The sequence below is a fragment of the Poecilia reticulata genome, linkage group LG1, assembly GCF_000633615.1.
Source record: "Poecilia reticulata strain Guanapo linkage group LG1, Guppy_female_1.0+MT, whole genome shotgun sequence".
NCBI classification, from domain to species: Eukaryota; Metazoa; Chordata; class Actinopteri; order Cyprinodontiformes; family Poeciliidae; genus Poecilia; species Poecilia reticulata.
Window position 1 is genome coordinate 30,179,822 of NC_024331.1, and position 21,273 is coordinate 30,201,094.

At 40.7% G+C, this 21,273-nt stretch overlaps 2 protein-coding genes across 2 annotated transcripts in view; one reads left to right on the plus strand and one right to left on the minus strand.

The window, feature by feature from the left end:
- frem3 (Fras1 related extracellular matrix 3) overlaps positions 1-17,812 on the plus strand; it is a 36,976-nt gene extending 19,164 nt beyond the window's left edge. Inside the window, exons 3-24 of the mRNA XM_008420082.2 lie at positions 2,542-2,688; positions 3,427-3,657; positions 3,769-3,894; positions 3,981-4,232; positions 7,043-7,192; positions 7,269-7,478; positions 7,960-8,157; positions 8,229-8,393; positions 9,000-9,182; positions 9,260-9,390; positions 10,226-10,384; positions 10,480-10,783; positions 11,412-11,543; positions 11,625-11,956; positions 12,717-12,909; positions 13,581-13,685; positions 13,989-14,116; positions 14,194-14,328; positions 15,380-15,506; positions 15,598-15,785; positions 15,867-16,013; positions 16,645-17,812. Coding sequence (XP_008418304.1) covers positions 2,542-2,688; positions 3,427-3,657; positions 3,769-3,894; positions 3,981-4,232; positions 7,043-7,192; positions 7,269-7,478; positions 7,960-8,157; positions 8,229-8,393; positions 9,000-9,182; positions 9,260-9,390; positions 10,226-10,384; positions 10,480-10,783; positions 11,412-11,543; positions 11,625-11,956; positions 12,717-12,909; positions 13,581-13,685; positions 13,989-14,116; positions 14,194-14,328; positions 15,380-15,506; positions 15,598-15,785; positions 15,867-16,013; positions 16,645-17,205 — 4,304 coding nt within the window. The 3' untranslated portion in view covers positions 17,206-17,812. The remainder of the gene's footprint in view (positions 1-2,541; positions 2,689-3,426; positions 3,658-3,768; positions 3,895-3,980; positions 4,233-7,042; positions 7,193-7,268; positions 7,479-7,959; positions 8,158-8,228; positions 8,394-8,999; positions 9,183-9,259; positions 9,391-10,225; positions 10,385-10,479; positions 10,784-11,411; positions 11,544-11,624; positions 11,957-12,716; positions 12,910-13,580; positions 13,686-13,988; positions 14,117-14,193; positions 14,329-15,379; positions 15,507-15,597; positions 15,786-15,866; positions 16,014-16,644) is intronic.
- Positions 17,813-19,648: 1,836 nt separating this feature from the next.
- Positions 19,649-21,273, minus strand: part of smarca5 (SNF2 related chromatin remodeling ATPase 5) — an 11,286-nt gene continuing 9,661 nt past the window's right edge. The window contains exons 22-24 of the mRNA XM_008420070.2: positions 20,801-21,013; positions 20,595-20,705; positions 19,649-20,125 (exon numbers count right to left, since the gene is read on the minus strand). Coding sequence (XP_008418292.1) covers positions 20,060-20,125; positions 20,595-20,705; positions 20,801-21,013 — 390 coding nt within the window. The 3' untranslated portion in view covers positions 19,649-20,059. The remainder of the gene's footprint in view (positions 20,126-20,594; positions 20,706-20,800; positions 21,014-21,273) is intronic.

Below are 21,273 nucleotides of genomic sequence, written 5' to 3' on the forward strand. Positions count from 1 at the left end.
TTGTTGCTAGGTAACCGAAGTTTGGGCAAATTTGAAACTTCTTGTGACTCAGCAGGTTGTTGCTAGGTAACCACAGAGTGAGTGAGTTAGTCCAACTAACCTTAACTGTAAGAGGTTGAACAGCTAAAGCCTTTCCTTTGCCTACATCCCCCAGAGTGCTGTGCGGTTCTGGATCGGAGTTCACTGAAATTATTGAATATTCCATCAGACATATTATCTATTGATATTCATTGTGTTTCTATCACCATAGTGTTATTGATTATTGCCCAGCCCTATTTTGGGACATTTGTTGGAAATATAAATGCTACCGGTGATGCAAACATAGCTACAGCTATCCAGGAATATTCTGAATGAGGACATACTACAAATCTCAGCTTTTCTTTTTTTTATTTTTTATTTTTATATAATTTGGGCAATACATGTCTATCCTCCTATCTAACTAAGAGAGAGTGAATCCCAGAATAATTTCCAGTTCTAAAGTCAAAAGTGGCGCCATCCAATCAACAATGTCTCAAGTTTCCCATTGAGGCTTCTTCCGTTTTTTCTTAATTTGTAGTTGTGCTTAGTTAATGTTTTTGTGTTTTGGAATATGTTGTGTTTTTCAATTTTTAGTTATGTTTACTGATTTGTTGAAGTGGTCTCTGCCATTCTTAAAGCTTTTAGGTTTTCTAACCGTATTGCCAAGCAACTTTCCTCTTTCTTGAAGAGATTTAGGTCAATGAGGCTGCAGTCAGTGTGACTAGCTGTGCAAAACTCATTTCCCAACCTCCTTGACCAGAACTCAGAGAAGAATCTGCTAAGTCTGACCCTTTTCCCGTCACATGTCACGGGCCGCCACACCAGGCTCATCTTACTGCAGGATCAGCTCCAATTACACCGGAGAAACCTGTGATCTTAACTATTCCTAAAGTATCGAACTCCAAACCTACAAGCTAAACTAATCTGACAGTTAGAGGGATTATTTGAGTCATGAGATAGTGTGGATTAAGGAGGTTAAGGTTTTGGATCAGAGTTATGGGCCCTTGAGCTTTAGATACTTCTTATTGAGTGTGATATTTGTTTTGCATTACATTTGAACGAGTTGGTTAAATGTCCTGTGGAATGTTTCACAGCATTTTGGAGCCACCAATAAGTTTCTGACATACATTTGACTGGATATTTAACTTTTTCCTGGAGTTGTTAGTGTTCATTTAAAGTAGGTGGTTCCCTGGCATGGATTTTGGTTGTAAGCATGATTTTCAGTGGGAAGTCAGGGATCGGAGAAGGCTGTTCAAAAAGTTTAACATTGGTCTTCTTTAAATATCCTAAAATTAGTTTTGATCTCTTTTTTTGGTCATTCTACTGTTGTCTAAGCTGTTGAGCTCCTAAATGGGGATGACTAAACATAACATTTTGTTTTTTCAACTCGTTTCCATTCTTTCTTTTTTTTTGCTTACTGTCTTAATCTATTCAAGGAAGTGGTTGATTCTGGTGTTGACTGGAGGAGAGGCAAGTTAAAGCGTCATTTGGACTGAGTTTACTCCAATCAAAAGTCATTTCTTCAACTTTCTGCATAAGTTGAAATTCGGTCTTGAAAATAATTTTTTTTCACTCTATATATATATCTGAAAAATTTAGAAATACAGTGAAATTAGTCAGGTTATTCTTTCAAAGATAGATTATACCTCACCAAAGTTTTTTTTTCCTTTACATATTTTGCACATGTCAAAGTGTGTTTATGAAGGAGAGCAGTCAACGTTGAGCAGCTCTGCAGTTAGACAGGATCACACTAATATTCCAGTACAAAAACAACTCTGCAGTTTTGTAAATGATCTCTTGTCTCTTTTAGCACAGTTAGTATTATTAAATATTGTTAACATCAGTCTCTGAGTGTATTCCCTGTAAAATAACTAGACCTTTTCTTTAACTGCTAAAAACTTCAAAAGACATTTCACGCAGACATTTCTTGACCCTGCATGTCAGATGAAGGACTGAATTATATTCTTTAAAAAGATAAATAAAGCTACTGTATTATGTTCAGCTTCATATCTTTCTCTTATGTCTTATTTATTTTTTTAAATTAGCAGCTGGAACGAATGGGTAACATATCTGCATAGTAAAAGCACTTACCAATCTAAAACCTTCATACAGCTTGAATATTCCTCTGATATTCATCTTATACACCTCAGTAGTGTTGAAAATTACACACCTCTTTTAAACAATTTACATAAGAGTCAACTGCTGCTGCTCCATAATGTAGAATAAGTTTGTCATTTACACTTGCGTCAGTAAAGTTTGGAAAGAAAACTATTAAAATCCTCTAGATGTGGAAATAGAGGAAACTTGTGAGACTTCTTAAGCTGGCGTTAAGATCGGTTTCAGGAAATCTTGGTATTAACTTATCATGTTTCCCTCCTGAAATGAAAAAGTCTCTTTTCTGTCTTTTATCTTTGAGCTCTCTGCAGATTGCAGTTTACACACTTCACTGGCTCGTAATGAGAACAAAGTCGATTGTGGCACAGTAAAGGATCTTTGAATGAAGGCCCTTTTCTCCCTCTGCAGGTGGAAACAAACTCAAGCCGCAGCCGTTCCGTCTTAACTGGGCCTGGATCTCTCTGGAGCGGGAATACTACTTAGTGGATGAAGACGCCAAATTCCTGGAGGTGACGCTGAAACGCAGAGGCTTCCTGGGGGAAACCTCTTTTGTCAGTAAGTGTTGCAATGTAATGTAAAAAATATTTGGTTTCTTTTTTGTTTTCAGGTAAATATTCAGTTTAATTCACTTTATATATGTAGTGCAAATTCCCATCAAATACAGGCACTTATTATTCTTTTTAAAACTCCTTCACTGTGTTTATTCCTTTCAACAAGAACAACCAATCCTGCGCATTTGGAAACACTTGCTCTTTATTTGCCGATGTTACAGGGACGGGGGAGTTGTGAGCCAAATATTTCAATTTCTCCACAATGATTGGTTAATTCTCATCCCATTGGGTAACAAAACTACAAAGTGTGAGCTTCAGGCTGAAATATTGTGACTAAATTAAGTATCCAGGCACAGTTCAGTGATATAAATCACACTTATTTAAATGTGTGGCATCCTGAAAAAGCTTATTTCCAATACTAATGTTTTTCAAGAACAGTATTTAAGTTTGTGGCGCTATAAATGCTGTGCCATATGGTTACCTACAAAAGAAGTAGTAGTTTTTTTTATCACAATTTTAATACGAGTAGATTGTTTAAGATTACTTTAAATTAAGGGTTGTTGAAAAGGATAAGAAACATCCCAGATAGGAGAAAATGTGAGCAAATCCTGCAAGAATCTGCTGGTCGGAAAAAACCCATCTGCCTGTCTTCTCTGCCTCAGTTTGCATTGCATTAATTTGTTTTAAATAAATGAATCTGAGTTCCTAACTTCACACTTCAGTGGGTTTCTCTCTCTTTCAGGTATTGGAACAAAAGATGGCTCAGCTGAGAAAGACAAAGATTTCCGTGGCAAAGCTCAGAAGCAAGTCCAGTTCAACCCAGGCCAGACGACAGCGAGCTGGAGGGTGAAGATCTTCACTGACCAGGAGTTTGAGACCTCAGAGACCTTTGAGATTCAGCTGTCGGACCCGGTCATGGCGGTGCTGGAGTACCCTGATACTGCAACAGTGGAGATTGTAGATCCTGGAGATGGTAGGAATGTCATGGTGGAGAAAACTTTTCTCCACTAAGACTGGTTCATTTTTTGTTTTTTAAAATAAAACCACAATTAATTGGTTTTTCTGTGTCGTTCTTCCCAAACAGAATCAACAGTTTTCATTCCACAAGCAGAATTCAAGATAGAGGAGGATATTGGGGAGCTACTAGTGCCAGTCAGGCGATCAGGCGATGCCAGCCAGGAACTTATGGTTGTCTGTTTCACTCAGCAAGGTGAGAAGAGCCTGTTTTTAAAAGACGAAAAACTTCATTTCCTCCTTTTGTCCACCAACGAAAATAAAGTTCCTGATAATCCACAGGTACCGCCACCGGCACCATACCCACCACTGTCCTCTCCTACTCCGACTACATCACCCGTGCTGAGGACCACACCAGCGTGCTGCGCTTCGACAAGGACGAGAGAGAAAAAGTTTGCCGAATCATCATCATCGATGACTCCCTTTACGAGGAAGAGGAGAGCTTCAACGTCAGCCTCAGTATGCCGATGGGCGGCCAGCTGGGCGCCAGTTTCCCATCCGCCAAAGTCACAATTTTGGCAGACAGCGATGATGGTGAGTGGAGAATTGAGTTTTTCAGTTTGTTTAAAATACTAAACCCCTAATTCATTAAACGAGGCAGAAAAAACAGTTTTTTACGTAGATACACAAAATAGCAATTTCTGCTAATTGACAAATGTTGCTGTTTTTGACAATTAGCAAGTTTGTTGAGGTTACATATAGCTTGAGAATTGTAGTTTTAAAACAGCATTATCTTAAGAGTGATGGGTGGTGCTCTTTCAACTGGACATGTTTTTCTAAATCAGCTCTTCAGTTTCTATGCAATGCAGAATTCCTTATTACTTTTTTCTCATAATTTAATATGGTGCCRAWASTCTTTTGTGGAATTTAGCATTGCAAAATAAAATTCTTGCATTTTTTTCCAAGGCTGGAATCAGACCATGTTTAGGCTCAGAGCTGCATGAGGGTCAGATGTGAGTAATCCTGCTCCCTGAAAGCCTTYGACGCTTTATGTGTYGATTCTGGTGTCTGAGAGGACGGCGACTTTAACAAAGATGATGAGRCAACACAGCGTTCTCGTTTCCATACATTGGCCTGGCTGCCYGCATCTTTACAGGGTAAYGGCAGACAGGTGTTACCTTAAACAGACGCTGTTATGCTGCACCCASATAAAAAGTGACCTCCAGGTCATCGTTGGTGTATCCTTTTCTTCACAAAGCCTAGAAGACAGGTGGTGGAGCAACAGGGACCGTTGTCCTCATGACAGACATGTTTTCCTTCTGTCCCATCTGCTTGTTGGAATTCAAGACCTCTCTGTCTGTTTCTTTTGAGGTTTTCTGACTCTTCAGATTTGCCTCTCCCTCCCACTCACTTCAAGTAATTTACTGCATTACATCAAAGTATAATTAAAGTTACTGTCTAAACAAACCGCATACATTTCCAGACATGTGAAAAACAAGAGAGGACACCTCTGTCKGAACCTCTGTTGTGGCTCCACTTCTTGGTGGGTCCTGAAATAACGCCATAAATCTGCTTCAGTGCCTCCATATGTGTGTGAGTGTGTTAAAGCATCTGTCCGCCTGAGTAAACTTCAGGTTTGGGTTCTTGCCAGCATTTAGCCTCCATTGTTAMTGTATTTGTCTGACTCCTCATCCCATTGATCTYCAGGCTCATTTCCAGCTTTGTCGCCTGCCTCTGCAGTGAATACAAGCAGAGTGGAGCTGAAAATGTGCCAGCAGTGCTGCAGCCTCTGCTAGAGATTATATTTATGTTCACACTCCAGAAATGTAGAGCAAATGTAGCAGAAAAATTCATTGCTGCTCTTTGCCCTGTGGTGTTTTCACACCTGAAACACTTSGTTCGATTGAAATAAATGTTTCTCAAATAAARTCTRCTGGTGTAGCTAATAGCAGATCATTTTAAGGAGACTTTCATGCAAGTGATCATTTGTTTTACACACTTTGGAAGATAAAGGTTTTGCACACGTCTTTRTCAAAGCTGGATGAATCCTGCAGGTTTTTCTTCCACCATGCGCAGTGAGAACGATGGTGAGATGGTAATTATGGAGTGAGCTCTTTTCCACAAACATCAAAATGTTGTCGTACAACCTGGCAGCCTAAATCTTGTTCATGTTAATTCCTTGCAAGTAAGGATAMTGATRTATGTGTTTATTTTTTCTTCTGCAGCCTTAGTGTTTAAAGACTGCAGCTCTAAACCTGCCCATCTTTCAGTTAATCTCAAAGAGCTCTCACCGGACACAGGGTGACGAAAAGCCGCTTAATGCAAAAGYGACGAGAGATTAATGGACTTTTCRTTCCAGCACTCTGAATTCTTGGCCTGTTTCTTTTTGCAAAGTGGCCGGTYGCCTCCTGGTCTCCCTGCCCGTGCTTCTTATCAGCCTCTGGATCGGCACGAAGCTGGAACATCCCTCCAYGTCAGTCTGCATGCATGTACAAGCGCACGCCTCATTCTTCAGGTGTATCCTCGGCCCTTTGGCCTGGAGTTCAGACAGCGCTGTCTGGATTTATAGGAGCAGGGGGAGGAATGCTGACGGAGAGGAGGATAAGAATGACRGCTCTCTTCCTGTGGCGAAACAGAAATAATGGCTTTTGCTAAACTATAGTTTTGTCAAACTATACAGCAAAACTACTGGAATGTACTTCAGAGAACGTCCCAGTGTCCAGCGTTGTTTTTCTTCCTCTTTGAATGGACAAAAAAGAATATTCACTACAAAAACACAAACTTTTACCAAGTATTTATAGTCTTGTTTCTTGTGCATATATTTTAGTGCACTTGAACTAAGACAGAACTACCTTTCAGGTAACTTTTCAGCAAGACATAGGAGCTTGTTTTACGTCAATGATTCCCTTATTATTCATTAAAAACGTACTAGTTCCACTGGTAGATTATTTCACTAGTAAGTTACTTTTTATGATGAAATAACAAAACTAAAAAATAAAAATGACAAAAATAGTCATAATATTACAAGAATAAAATTGTATGAGAATAAAGTCGTGCAACTATTGTGGTAATATTATGACGTTATTCTCAAAATATTACATTATTCTCTTAGTACTACAACTTTATTTTGTATTTTGACCTAATAATTGTAATATTATGACTTTTTTGTTATGACCCTGATAATCCATTATCAGGACCAGTCATTTTTCATCAGTATTAAGGATATATTTATTYAATACAATCTTCTATATCTTGCTAAAAWATATTTGTAAGTTAGTTTGGCTRTATTTCAATTTTTCACCAGAAACCAGACTAAAAATATTTGGTAAGATTGTGTGTTTTTTCCGTGTCTTTTGAGAAGTTTAGCTGTTTTAGTTGAAATCCTTTTGTCTGTTCTCTCACAGAGCCTTCGCTGTACTTTGGGGAGCCTGAATATGTTGTGGAGGAGAGTTCAGGCTATGTGGAGGTGAAGGTCTGGAGGACGGGTACTGACCTGTCCAAGGCCGCCACGGTTACGGTTCGTTCCAGAAAGAGCGATSCTGTTTCTGCAGAAGGTCAGACATCCGRTTTGRCGACATCCGTGACTCCCAGTCACTCTGATGAACCACCTTCTTCCTCTCTGTCTTTTAGCTGGACTCGACTATGTCGGCATTAGTCGCAACCTGGACTTCGCTCCAGGAGTCACCATGCAGACATTTAGGGTGACCATCTTGGATGACCTGGGTCAGCCAAAACTGGAGGGGCCCGAGACCTTTGACCTCGTGCTGAGGATGCCCATGAATTCTGTATTAGGAGAGCCGAGCAAGACGACCATCACCATCAACGACACTGTCACTGACTGTGAGTGCAGGAATTATTACCATTGATCTGAAAAGGTCATAGAGTTGATTGATTTTATATCACACTGATATTTAATAATATTATAATAATATGGTGGATTCAGAGTTTTTGCTTTCTGAAATTTTTTTATGAGTTTACTTTAATGGTCTTATTTGGTCAAAATAAATAAATATATTTATTGTTATTAGCATATGATTTTATTGTAGACATATTTATATGAAGTTTACATTTAAAAATCTGATAAAACWGTTTTTCAGAATTTATATCTTTTTCTCAAATTGATTTAGATTCAGACATTTCATTTACTCAATGCATTTTCAGATTGTCTATTTTCTCTTCGATTTGCTTTTGTTTTGATAATGAAAACTAACTGGGTCAGAGTTCTTGCTGATCCGGACCTCTGGACACCAACCCAAACTTTCAGTTACTGTCTCTTCTRAACGTACGGTGATCGTCTTGTAACAGAACGGTTTTGTTTCAGTGCCAAAGGTTCAGTTTAAGGAGGGGAGCTACCAGGTGGATGAATCTGACGGCGAAGTGAGYGCCGTGGTGTACCGCAGCGGAGACATCAGCCTCAGATCCACAGTGCGCTGCTACACMMGRCAGGGATCYGCTCAGGTTATGATGGACTACAGCGAGAGGCCCAACACCGACGCCTCCATCATCACCTTCCTGCCAGGTGGGAAATCATTAAACCTCACTGTCCCTGTTGTCAACTCTTGTGTTATCTGAATGTTTCTGCTTTGCTAGGCGAGTCGGAGAAGCCGTGTGTGGTCGGCCTGATGGACGACTCGGTCCATGAGGAAGATGAGGAGTTCCGCTTGGTGCTGGGGAGTCCGAAGAGCAAATCCCCGTACGGAGCCTCGATCGGGGAGCAGAAGGACGCGCTGGTCACCATCACAGACAAGAAAGACAGTATGAAATGCATCTAGTTGTCAAAATAATTTTGAATTGGTGAAACAAATCTATGCTCAGTCATAGAAACAGGATTCAGGCTCATTTTTTTATTTAGAAGAGTTTAATAAATTACACAAAAGCTGATTTGGGTGAAGTAAAGTTGGCTTTTCAGTAAAAGTCTTTGGATAAGCGCGGTTCTACTTAGCATAAACGTTTAGTTGTAAAGAAACTCATACTTTGTATTGTAGTTAACATTTTCTATTACAAGAAAGTGATCTTACATAATTAAAAATATGGAGATTAATAAACATATTTTTATCATTCTTGAGCTTCTAAAAAAAATCTTGGTTATTTCTGAGTTTCGAAGTCCAAAATTCAGAAATTTACATTTTTTTTTTTCTGGAATGTTTTCATAAATTAATGTCAAATTTTCTAAGTTCTTTTTCTTGCAAATTTTTGACGCTTTAAACTCAGAAATTTCCACTTTTTGTTTGTTTTAAAATATTTTTGGTGTAAATGTACTAGTTCGTCGTACTTTCCGTCGATATGAGCTAAACTTAAGTTTATTTGTGTGAAAAAATATGCTCTTTCACAGTTTTGCTGTATGCATATCCCTATTTTTAGAGCCCATCATCCGTTTTTCTGAGATCAAATACAGCRTGCGAGAACCTCAGGTCAAAGGTGAGGTGGCCAGAGTGAAGATCCCCATCCTGCGTTTTGGAGACACATCAAAACTGTCCGTGGTGCGGGTGCACACGAAGGACGGCTCTGCCACGTCTGGAGAGGATTACAACCCGCTGTCTGAGGGTAAGAGGCCCCGGTTTGGGTTTCTGTTTTCTGCTCCTTTCAGCTGCCCGGTGCTCACCTCCCGCTCTGCGTTTCAGATGTGGAGTTCAAGGAAGGTGAGAAGGAACATTTTGTTGAAATCGAGATCCTGTATGACGGTCACAGAGAGATGAGAGAAGCCTTCACGGTTCACATGAAGCCTGACGACAACATGGTGGCTGAAATACAGGTGAGCCAAAGACCGCGTGGCGCACAAAAACAAATAGAAACCAGCAGCGTTCTGCACGGCTGCGCACGAGAACACGCATCCCCTGGTGTCAGCCCGTGTTAAAATAGGCAGGCAGCAGCTGGCAGTGCTGTCAGCACAGCCGAAGCTCAGGCCTTTAAAAAGCTTTTCCCTCTGGAATGAGATGCTGCAGAGCCCAACAGAAGACAAACCTATAAACAGAACTGGGACATTCTACCCATCCGCTCTGCAGCAGCCACATGCCATTCAGGTTGGAAATAGGTTATCACTTCCAAAATTGTTTTGCGTTTCATTATATCGTAATTAAAACTGTAAATCCCAAAAGGAGCACAGTGTTCTCTGATTTAAATCTGCACTTATGGAATCTCACCCACTCCCATTTGATCTCTGATTATAATTAGAGTCTGAAAGACGTGTACGAATTAAAATTAGGTGCAGAAATGATCTTCATACCCAATGAAAAACAGAGACATGTGWTGGCCTGAGTGAGAGATTTTAAAACTTTCTGACAGAATTACAGATATGGATCACAGATGTATTTAGAATGACCAAAATTAGAGATAAMATTTGTATGAAAATATTTGAGATGATTAAAAAAAGTCTGAAGCTCAGAAACTGCAAGTTTTAATAAATCAAAACTTGCAGATTAAATCTCTTCACTTCCTGTAAGAGGCGACTGGAGAGAAATTAAACCACAAAAGCAACAGAAAGAGCTTTCAMTGAATRAATGAAKGCAAATTTCTTCGTCACCATTATTTGTCGGAGAAGTTACAGTTCCCACATGTTCATGGAGCGAATGTTTTCCTCTTCCTGCCAGATGAACAAGGCCATAGTGTACATTGAGGAGATGGACAGCGTCGCAGACGTCACGTTCCCTGCAGTGCCTCATGTGGTGTCTCTCCTCATGTACGACGACACGGCCAGAACCCGAGACCGGCCCAGCCCACCCAACGGATACCCTGTYGTGTGTGTGACGGTGGGTGCAGTCCTGCTTCYTCTGGTCCATCCACTTAWGTCCAAAATGTAACTTATATTAAAGTTGATTTTTAATCTCTTCCTCTTTGCTTCCAGGCCTGCAACCCAAAGTACCACGACTTTGATAAAACGGGTTCCATCTGCTCTGCAGAGAACATCAACGACACTTTGACCCAGTACCGCTGGCTGATCAGCGCTCCAACCGGACCAGACGGAGTGACCAGCCCCATGAGGGAGGTGGACACCAACACCTTCTTCACCAACACCAAATCCATCACCTTGGACTCCATCTACTTTCAAGCTGGTTCCAGAGTTCAGTGCGCAGCAAGAGCCTTCAACACCAACGGAGACGCTGGYTTAGAACTGTCCAGTCCCATCTTTGTTATCAGTACRGAGGAAGGCGAGTATTAGAAGACGAAGCTCTCAGTTCAAATGGATACCTCTGTGAGTTGGGGCTGAAACGATTAATCGGATAATAATATAAATAATTACAGATTTATACAGATTTTAAAAAGTTATTTGCTGAAAGAAGAACATTTTCAGAGTAATTAAGCCAAAACTGTATCAAAAATACACACATTTTGCATTTAAGATGGACTAAAAAAAACATTTGTGAATATGTTTTACCCAAAACTGAAGTGGCACAGCTTTAGCTTCACCTTGTTCAAATATAAAATAGTCRCCAGATTAGCCATATGCTGTATTGATGACCAGTCAAGCAGTAGGGCTCAGATTTTGCAACAAATGATCAAGCGTACACTAAAAGAATGCAACATTAGGCGAATATGGCATTTTATCGCCATCTGTTAGSCAATAAAATTATAATTTTCTCATTTACAAAATAGACCAAATGACTTGAATCTTTAATGTATTTTTAATATTCTATAAAATGTGACAGCTTTTTGTCTGATTAATCAATTCATCTTCAAAATAATGATAATGGTTGAAAATGGTAGAGAAATCCATAACTTAAATAATTGTTAGTTGCAGCTGTGAGTTAATTCATTGTTAATTGATTTCAATGCCAGGAATGTGTCAGCCTCGCATCCCGGGAACTGTCGGAGCAGAACCTTTCTCTGCGAAGATCCGCTACACGGGTCCAGATGATCCAGACTTCCCCAACCTTATCAAACTGACCATCAACATGCCGCACATGGATGGTAATTATCTCAGTACACAACTATTGTTGYTTGGTCATATTGATCAAAATAATCCATGCTGAGCTGCTTTTCCTTCCCCAGGAATGCTCCCGGTCATCTCCACCAGGCCTTTGTCTAACTTTGAGCTCACGCTGAGCCCGGACGGCACACGCGTGGGGAACCACCGCTGCTCCAACCTGCTGGACTTTAATGAGATCCAAACCGGTTACGGCTTCATCACAGACGCAACAAAGAACCCAGAAATCATCGGGGAGACGTCGCCGTACCAGTACAGCACCGCCATGCGCTCAGCCAACTCACTGCGCTTCTACAGGAACCTGAACCTGGAAGCCTGCCTCTGGGAGTTCACCAGCTACTACGACAYGTCCGAGCTGCTCAACGACTGCGGCGGTTCCATCGGCACTGACGGACAGGTCAGCTGGTTCTGTTTTATTAAAGGTCCACAGTAATCCTGTGATGTAACTGGTGGTTTAGCTTTAGGTTGCTTTCCGTGATTCACAGCTTGAATAATGTTCTAAGACTAGCAGAGCTTCCCTTTCTTTCTTCACATGCAACAATGATCTTCATTTTGGTTCCACCTTTATTATTATGCTTCCTTAATCAGGTTAGAACGGGTATATGGGCTGTATAAGACATGCTGATTATGTTTTTGCACAAATTATTTTTAGATAATGAGATTTCAGAATGAGCTGTTTTAATGCCTCTGTCACTTTAAGTTCAAAACAGCTGCAGCTGGCCACGCCCTCTAAATGTTAAGCTGCAGGTCCATCCTTTGTTACTGAATTTATGGAATTGAATTTGAGTTTATTTGCATMTTTTGTATATTTCTGATCTTGTAACCTRAAGTGGTAAATTAAAAATCTGCAGAATTATTCTAATAGGATTAACATTTTGTTATGAGAGAGTAAAGGATGTTACAATGTCCRATGGCTCTCACAACAACGTAACAGATTGATGGAGTCCTACAGAAAACTACTGGTTACTGTTTTTGCTGCTATAAGTGGCTCTACAAGACGCCAAATCCCTTTGGCTTCATTTTTGTGAATAAATACATTTTGTGTGTTTTGTACAGTTGAGATTCTACAAAATCAAGTATGATAAGAAAGAAGCTGTACTTTCTTTTCGATAGGAACTGATTAACTTTCCAGGATGTTCTTTTTTCTTACCATCCAGGTGTTGAACCTGGTCCAGTCCTTCGTCACTTTGCGGGTTCCTCTGTTTGTGTCCTACGTYTTCCACTCCCCTGTCGCTGTCGGAGGCTGGCAGCACTTTGACCTGCAGTCGGAGCTTAAGCTGACCTTCGTTTATGACACGGCCATTCTGTGGCAGGACGGCATCGGCAGCCCGCCTGAAGCTGAACTACAAGGTACTTCAACTCTCCTCTGCTAGTCCCTGCCAAGAAAACTGTAGCTGCGTTTCCATTACAAATCTTTCTCGCTATTCTGCAAATGTCATAAAAACACCATTTCACAATTGTGGTGTTGCCGTGAAATAAGAAATTTAATTAAGATCACACATGAGTAATCTTGTTCACACAATATGTCATTAAAAATTGTGGCAACGACAAATATAAACAGTTACATTATATATATYTCAGCTATCAGAGGAGATGTCATGTAAGAGCAGCTGCATATGCAGCGTTTTGGGGAACTTGTAGTTGGCAATTTTTACAGAAGAGYGATGGATTCAACACTTTCAAATGACACAACTTTTTATGTTGTGATGCTGTGAGAGCTCTGATGGATCCAGCTGCACATTGACAGAAAAAGCAATTGTCAGATTACCACTTCYTGTTTTCWTCTTCGCTGTTTCCACCTGTAGCAACATTCAGTTGTTGGTCATGTGACTGTTGTGATGCGAAAAAAACTTTCCATTGCAGTTTTTCCAATTGCATCAATTTGATAAGACCAAAAAAGCTTTTTATTGAAAAATGTGACGTTTTTTTCAAACTTGGCCCGTTTCCATTAAGCAAATTTATTTTTGTAATTTCAGCTAATGTGGTAAAGTCGAGAACATTGTTATCTTCTGTTGCTATAGGAGCCATGTATCCCACCAGCATGCGCATAAACGAGGAGGGACGCCTGGTGGTCAACTTCAAGACCGAGGCTCGCTTCAGGGGACAGTTTGTTATGTCTCATCCAGGTATGAGCTTGGCGCCCTCATGCATACATTCATACCCTAAACTTGTCCCGAAGGATAATTCTGTACAAGCAGGAGCATATTGGGTTACTCTGTGGCCAACATCCTCTCTTCATCTATTTGTGGAGTTCCGCCTCTGGGGTCTTTCTCTTGTGAAACTGCCAAAGGTCATTCAACCAAATGTTGAAGTGACCCTGCAGCATCTACAGTCGGGAAGCCTGCGGCTCCAAGAATGCCCCTATAAATATTAACAGACTTGCTGTTTAGATTAGGTATAATGCTGCCCGCATTCGTATTTGTCTTCAGGAACCAGTGTGTCATCCTTGGTAATGTGTGCCGACATTCCCGGACTGACCTTTACCCTGGCGTTGGTCAGAACTGAACCGACCTACAACCAGCCCATGCAGCAGTGGAGTTTCGTCTCAGATTTTGCAGTGAGTCATTTTCTTCCACCCTTAAAAGGAGAAGCAGCTGAATGCTCCCAGCGATTCACTGGGCGCCTGGTTTGTAGGTGCGGGATTACTCTGGGACCTACACAGTGAAGCTGGTTCCCTGCATCGCGTCGCCCAATGGAGAGTTCAGCATCCCTCCTGTCTGCCACCCGAGAGAGGCGCTCACTTTTGACATGGACATTCGCTTCCAGCAGGTACATCAACCGCACTAGTTACTCAGGGAACAATTCAGCAGAACAAGTTTTTCTTTGAGCAAATGGAAATTGAAATGTGTTGTGAACAGTATCGGCACTACAGGAGGCCTTGATGCTCAATTCCAGCTCTTTGGTGAAATTTTATTTTATTTTTTTCTTTTTGAGTGGTCGTTCATRCTACTACTTAAATATGACAACAATAAGACTTCTGTGTGAATGCTTTACAACTCCAAAGCCTAYCTACATAAAACTGGTTTAAAAAAACACATTAGAAGTTGTTTCTAAAAAGTGGAAGATCCTTGATCTAAAAGTTTAAGTCAAGTTATTTAATCAGCACATTTCAGCAACAAGGACATTGAAAGTGTTTTACACCATAAAAACAATACACTAACCAATAACCTGCCGCCATAGTAAATTTTGCTGGATGATAAATTATCCGAGAAGTTATTGTGATAAACGATAATATTGTTGTTTTGAGGCCATTTTTAAGTACTGTAATGATAATAGCAAATAATGCAAGAACTCTTATTCATGTATCAATAAACTTTAAATTCTACCAAATATTTAACTGGAAGACATTTTAAATACCCCAAATAAATAAACAAAACAACAAATAAAATGAATTATGAAGTCTCTGTAGACAAAATTRTTCTTAAAAAAAGATGTTGGTTAAGAGCAAAGCACCAGGCTAAAGTCTTTTATCATCCAGWTTTTGGTTAAAAAAAGAGAAAAGAGAAAAACARTGAGCTTGTTTTAATTTATCATGCAATTAAATGTATTGTTTATTGCGACAGGCCTCGTAACAATTATGAAACAAACACTAAACATCACGTTTTGTCAAATGCCATCATCAAATATAATGAGCGKTKTTCCAGTTATTTTTCACCAAAAGCGACTCCTAACAGCTGGGTGGTTTAAATGAACTCAGAGTTTCAGCTGTTTTGCAGTTTTCTTGAAGTTTGYTCCAGATTAGTGGTGCATAAAATGACTTGGTGACCTTGATTCACCTCTGGAGTAACGGCCTGTTGGACGTGTCATCCTTCTCTTGTAGGTGAGCGACCCAGTGGCGGCTGAATTTAGTCTAAACACTCAGATGTTCCTGCTGTCTAAGAAAGAGCTCTGGCTGTCTGACGGCTCCATGGGCTTTGGAGAAGGAACTGATGCTGCTTTTTCAGAAGGTTGAACACCACTGCCCTCTAGTGGAGCCACAGAATACTACAACCTTTGTGACTTTCAGACTCTCACAKATCTGCTGTCGTTTTGTWTCAGGCTCCATGATTTACGGCCGTGTTATGGTAGACCCCGTCCAGAACCTGGGCGACTCCTTCTCCTGCAGCATTGAGAAGGTCTTCCTCTGCACTGGGGCGGACGGATACGTCCCCAAGTACAACCCTACCAACAGGGAGTATGGCTGCCTGGCAGACGCTCCCTCTCTGCTCTACAGATTCAAGATCTTGGTAGGATGCAGCAAAATTTTAGGTATTTTAGAAGATTTGTTGCTGTTACTTGTTGTAATTTTAATGCATGTTGTTCTTCAGGACAAAGCCCAGCCAGAGACTCAATCTTCAGCATTTGGGGACGTTGCTTTTAAGGCCAAACTGGCCCAAGATGCACCTGGAGCTCAAACGTTGGTCACGCAACCAGGGTCAGACGGTTTTATGCTGTCTTCTTCACCACTTTTTCAGGTCAGTGTCTCTCAGACAACAGGAAGTGGGAAAAAAAATTGTTTTTTTTCTGAAAACTTGAAGATGATGCATCTCTCAGGTCTTTGTTCAGTTTTCCTCCTGCTTTTTAAAAACACACCTCAAAAATACAATATTTTATCAAGTATTTTTGCTCAACTTTCTAGTGGAAATATTTTAGTACACTTGAAATAAGACAAAACCAGCTTACAAGTAACTTCAAGAGATAGAAGTTAATTCTTAAATGTTGATTTAAGAAAAAAAGCACTAGTGCCTCACAGATTGGAAATAAAAACCAAATGTCATTAGCACTACCAAAACAGTCTACAGTCTTCTTGAGGGTTCAGCTAATCAGCTCCAACAGAAATAAATGGTGAGTGACGAGAGTGATTAACAGCACTAAGACCCGCCTCCTGGCTCTGATTGGTTGTTTCTGACTGAGTGGTGAATTTCTGCAGTCAATACTGGGAGCACTGGGGGAAGTCAGCTTGATTTTTTTTCACAGATTATATGTCTTATATTATACTGTCACAACAAAATGATCATTTTAACAAATATGTGAAAACCGTATTTTTATAAAAGCTACTGCAGCTTTAAGAGGGAAGAATAGAAACATTCCTGATTTGTTTTCCAGGTGGCTGCTGGTCGGGAATGGTTCATCCACACCATCTACACCCTCCGCTCCAGAGAGAATGCGAACCGTCACATTGGCAAACGCAGCGTGGAGTACCTCCAACACAGCGTCTCTTCGGTTGCGCAGCCTCGCGCCTCGAACGCGGGCGGTCGCCAACGCAGGGCCGCCCCGGCGCTCTCCGGTCCTGCTCTGGTCCAGGACATCGGCATCAAAAACAACCGGGGCACCAACATCCAGCACATCGCTCTGGACCGATCCGACCGCATGGTGGTGAGCCAGCGGCAGCCATGGTCGCCCAGCGGTGACCGCCTCCTGGAGCGCCCCCTGCTGGAGAGCTCGGGGAGAGAGCCGGCTGACACCACCTTCCTGCCCATGCTGGTGGGGATCGCAGGTCTGATCTTGCTCATCTGCCTCATCGCCATCGTTGTCATTCTGCTGCTGAGGCGTAAGAGGAAGGAAAAGGAAGCTCAGTTCCCTCCTTACGCCACTTCCTCCTCATCTGCCTACTCAGGCTACAGGCCTGCAGGCATGTGGAGCAGTTCAGACAGCTCTGAGGTCTAAATGCGGGCTCCGATTCTCTTCCTCTTCAGTCTCCTCTTGAAAAGACTGCAACAGTCTTCCTCACCACTGTGCCTTTGATTGTAGCACTGGATAAAGCCGAGTGCAACGTGTGGACAGCGAAGGCTGTCGGCGCTCAGGGCCCTCATGCAGACAGCGCCCCAGCTTTGAGGCTCATTTTAACACTAGTGTCCAGTTGGTTATGCCTCGATGAAGCCTTTTCAGAATTATGGAAATATGTGGATTCTACCCTAAAATACTGGCCTTGTTTATCTAATGTTGTTCTGTAACATACTGCAGTTTATCCTGTTTGCAGATGCATGCAGTGCACTGCAAAAAACACAAAATCTTACTAAATGGTTTTGGTCTAGTCTCTGGTTCAAACGTCTTAGTATTTCCTGAAATATGTAGGCGCTTGTTTTAAGTGAATAATTCTCTAATGTTGATATAAAAAGTACTATTTTCACTGGTAGATGAATTGTAATTATAGCATATTATAAGTGAAACAGTTTGTCAGTGGAATTAGTAATATCTAAATCATTATTAAAGAATTATTTACTGAAAACAAGCTGTTTTATTTAGCTAAAAAGTTGCAAGCAGGTTAGTTTTGTCTTATTTTAAGAGTTAAGATATTTAAACTAGAAACTAGACCAAAGTATTTGGTAATATTTTGTTTTTTCAGCCTAGATGAAACAAATTCACAACTAAATGGAAACTTTCATCACAAAAGCCAATTTTTCTATGCATAACTTTTATTTTATTTTTTATTGTTGTAATTCATTATTGAGTTTTGTGACAAGCAGAGTAAAAAAGACTGAATGGACAAAGCAGGTTTGAATGAATGTGATAAAATGTTACGTCAGCTGATTAATAGCACTACATTGTTAAAGGGATTGTAAATGCACCATAAAACAACTTTGTTCAGATTGAGCTGTGTAAATATTAAAGGAGGGTTCAATTTAAAATGTCTGTTTTGTTGATCAGTTCAAGAAGAAAAAGAAAATATTTTCATAAGGAAGATATTAAAGAAGCAAAATGTCCTTGGTAACAAATTCAATGTTTGGATAAACTACATTTTTACAGCCAAATGTGATGTCATTTTTTCCTTTAAGAAGTGTCTTATTTAAAGAGGGATGTATTTGTTTATTACTGAATTGTTCCTTTTCACAAATGAAGGGAGAAATAAAAACTACATTAATGTGATAATGTTAAAAACTGCTTTGAAGATGTAATCCAGTGCTGCTTTGTGTACATATGGGATTGATGACATCACTAGAGCTGAACACCCGGCACTTTGGCAGACGAGCAACTTCTGTTTATTTAGACAGATTGTGAAGCATTCAACTCGGCCCGTCTCTTTAAAACACGCCCCCTTCAGTACGTCTGTCATCCGCTGATGCTGTTTTTGATCGTTCTTAGAAGCAGCTTCAGAATGAGCCAAAAGAAACACTGGTGTGTTTTCAATGAGGGAATAATAGCATTCAAAGTCTATTTAGCATAATACTTATGATTATGTACTTTCCAGGCACATGGTGCCATTTTATAGCACAATCTGAACTATTACCTTCATTATAGACCAAAAATAACTGGATTCGACTTCACGCCTTCAGCTCATCAGAGTGCTTCTCCAGGCCGGTTTGACTGTTCCAGAACCAGCTGGAGAATCAGTCAAAGTAACTCTGGGCTTGTTTTTGATGGAGTGACATTTTAACATGATATAAAGCTCTAAAAAGTCCATCCATCCATCTTCTTACACTCTTATCCCTCAGTGGGGTCCGGAGGGTTGCTGGTGCCCATCTCCAGCTAGCGTACCGGGCGAGAGGCGGGGTCACTCTGGACAGGTCGCCAGTCTGTCGCAGGGCAACACAGACTCACACCTAGGGACAATTTGGAGAGGCCAATTAACCCAACAGTCATGTTTTTGGACTGTGGGAGGAAACCGGAGTACCCGGAGAAAACCCACCATGCACAGGGAGAACATGCAAACTCCATGCAGAGAGACCGGGGCCGGGAATCGAACCCAGAACCTTCTTGCTGCAAGGCAACAGCTCTACCGACTGCGCCACTCTAAAAACTCAAATTTACATAATAACGCCCCATTGAAAAACATTTTAAAGAGGAGTTATGTATTTAGCAGGTACATATATCAAAATCAACTACATCCCCTTCAGTTGTTATATATAAAAAATAACTATTTGACTTCGGATCATAACTGTATCCGTCTCTTTAAGAACCTCCAACACGCCATCATAACGCTTCTCCAGTCCGTCCATTGATCTTATTTGTTCTTAGCAGCAGAATGAGTCAAAACGCTGCTATGGGGTTTGTTTTTGATGAGGGAATCACATTATAACATAAATCTAAAGTAAAAAGAAGTTCATGGCCTATTCTACTGAGGGCAAATATGATCCAAAGCTTAATTTCATAGAAAAGCTTAGCTAATAGATTTAATATAAAAAGGGGAGATTTATTTGTGATGCTCAAAAAGACATTTTATACTCCAAAGAGATGCAAGAACAGATGTTTCCAAAAAAAAAACCCCACAAAGGGTACATTTTGAGCAATGGAATGCAGTGCAACCAAATGGCATAAATACAATTATTTCAGTTAACATCTAATAATAAAAAACAAACAAAGCTACCAAACAAACAATCTAAACCAGCACAGCTGAAGTGTTCAGGTCAGTGACGACAACGCAGGCCCGTAAGGTGACACTTCCCAAAAACAACCGGATCAGTGGTGGTGGATTTTAAACACAGTACATCATCACAGCCTGCAGGACAGACGGAGACTAGGACTAATGACGCTGGAGCTGGTTGACGTGGTCAAATTGTCATCTTTTATTTCGTGAGCTGCCTCACAACTTGAGCTTCTTCCTGCGTCCTCGGCCGTCGGGGGTCCCCTCTGCTTTACGTTTCTGCGCCTGGAGAAGAGCGAGATGGAGAAACGCTTTCAGTGAGACTGATGTCAGTAAAACTGCTGGTGATTTCAGGAATCGATTAATACATTTTTCTAACAATTCTACAGATTTCTCATTTAACCACTTCATTAAAAGGTGCAAATAAATAATTGAATTCCTTTATTAAATAAGAAATTAAATATTCTTATTTAATAAATAAGGCTGCCTTAAAAGTATACCACAGTATTCCTTCAGTAAGTCTGAACCAGGTGAAGCTAAACTGCCGCTCGAGGCGTTTTGCCTAAAATGCATATTTACAGACAATTATCTTAAATACAAAATGTAATTCTGGCTTGGTTACAGCTCTGAATTTGTTGTTTTCCACCAAATGGCATTTTATTTGAGTCTATTTATGACTAAATTAGTTGGCAATTATTCCGATAATCGCTTCAGCCTTAGCACAGACATCCCATCTCTCCAAGCTCCGACTTACTGAGCCGCTCTTTGGTCCCCTCTTCTTTTTCTCAGCCTTCTCTCTCTCCTCCAGCTCCATGTTCTCTCTCTCTATCAGCGTGATCAGAGTGTTGCATCGCCTCTGCAGCTCCTACATCGACAGAACAAGCCCCTAAAGTTTTACTTATGTCAACCAAGACAAGAGAGGAAAACGGATCAAGAAAGCTCCAGGGAGACTGAATTCACCATGGCTGTCCTGGATTTGAGGAACCAGTCAAAGCGGAACTGAGGCGAGTTGCGGATGCACTGGCGGAGCTCGTCGTAGACGCTCTCCTTGTCGAAGCCCAGCTTGTGCAGCATGCAGATGAGGAAGCGGTCTTCCTCCTCCGTGTAGTTCTTGCCCTTGTTGGTGCCGTAGGAGATGCGGAGCTGATGGAAGGGAGCCTTGTAGCGTCCGATCTGCACACATGTTGCAGGTTGGGACACATCACAGCAAAGTTAAAGCATTTTCAACGTTTTTAAACTTTTTCAACACCAGAGATAAAAACTATACAAATTAACTAAAAAAGGTTGTTTTTATTCACTAATGTTTATTACTGTTAATAATATATTGTTATAGTATTCTATATTATACAGAAGGAACGAAGTAAACCTAAATAAAACTATTTTAAGTTTTGAAATGTCTCACACACACACACACACACACACACACACACACA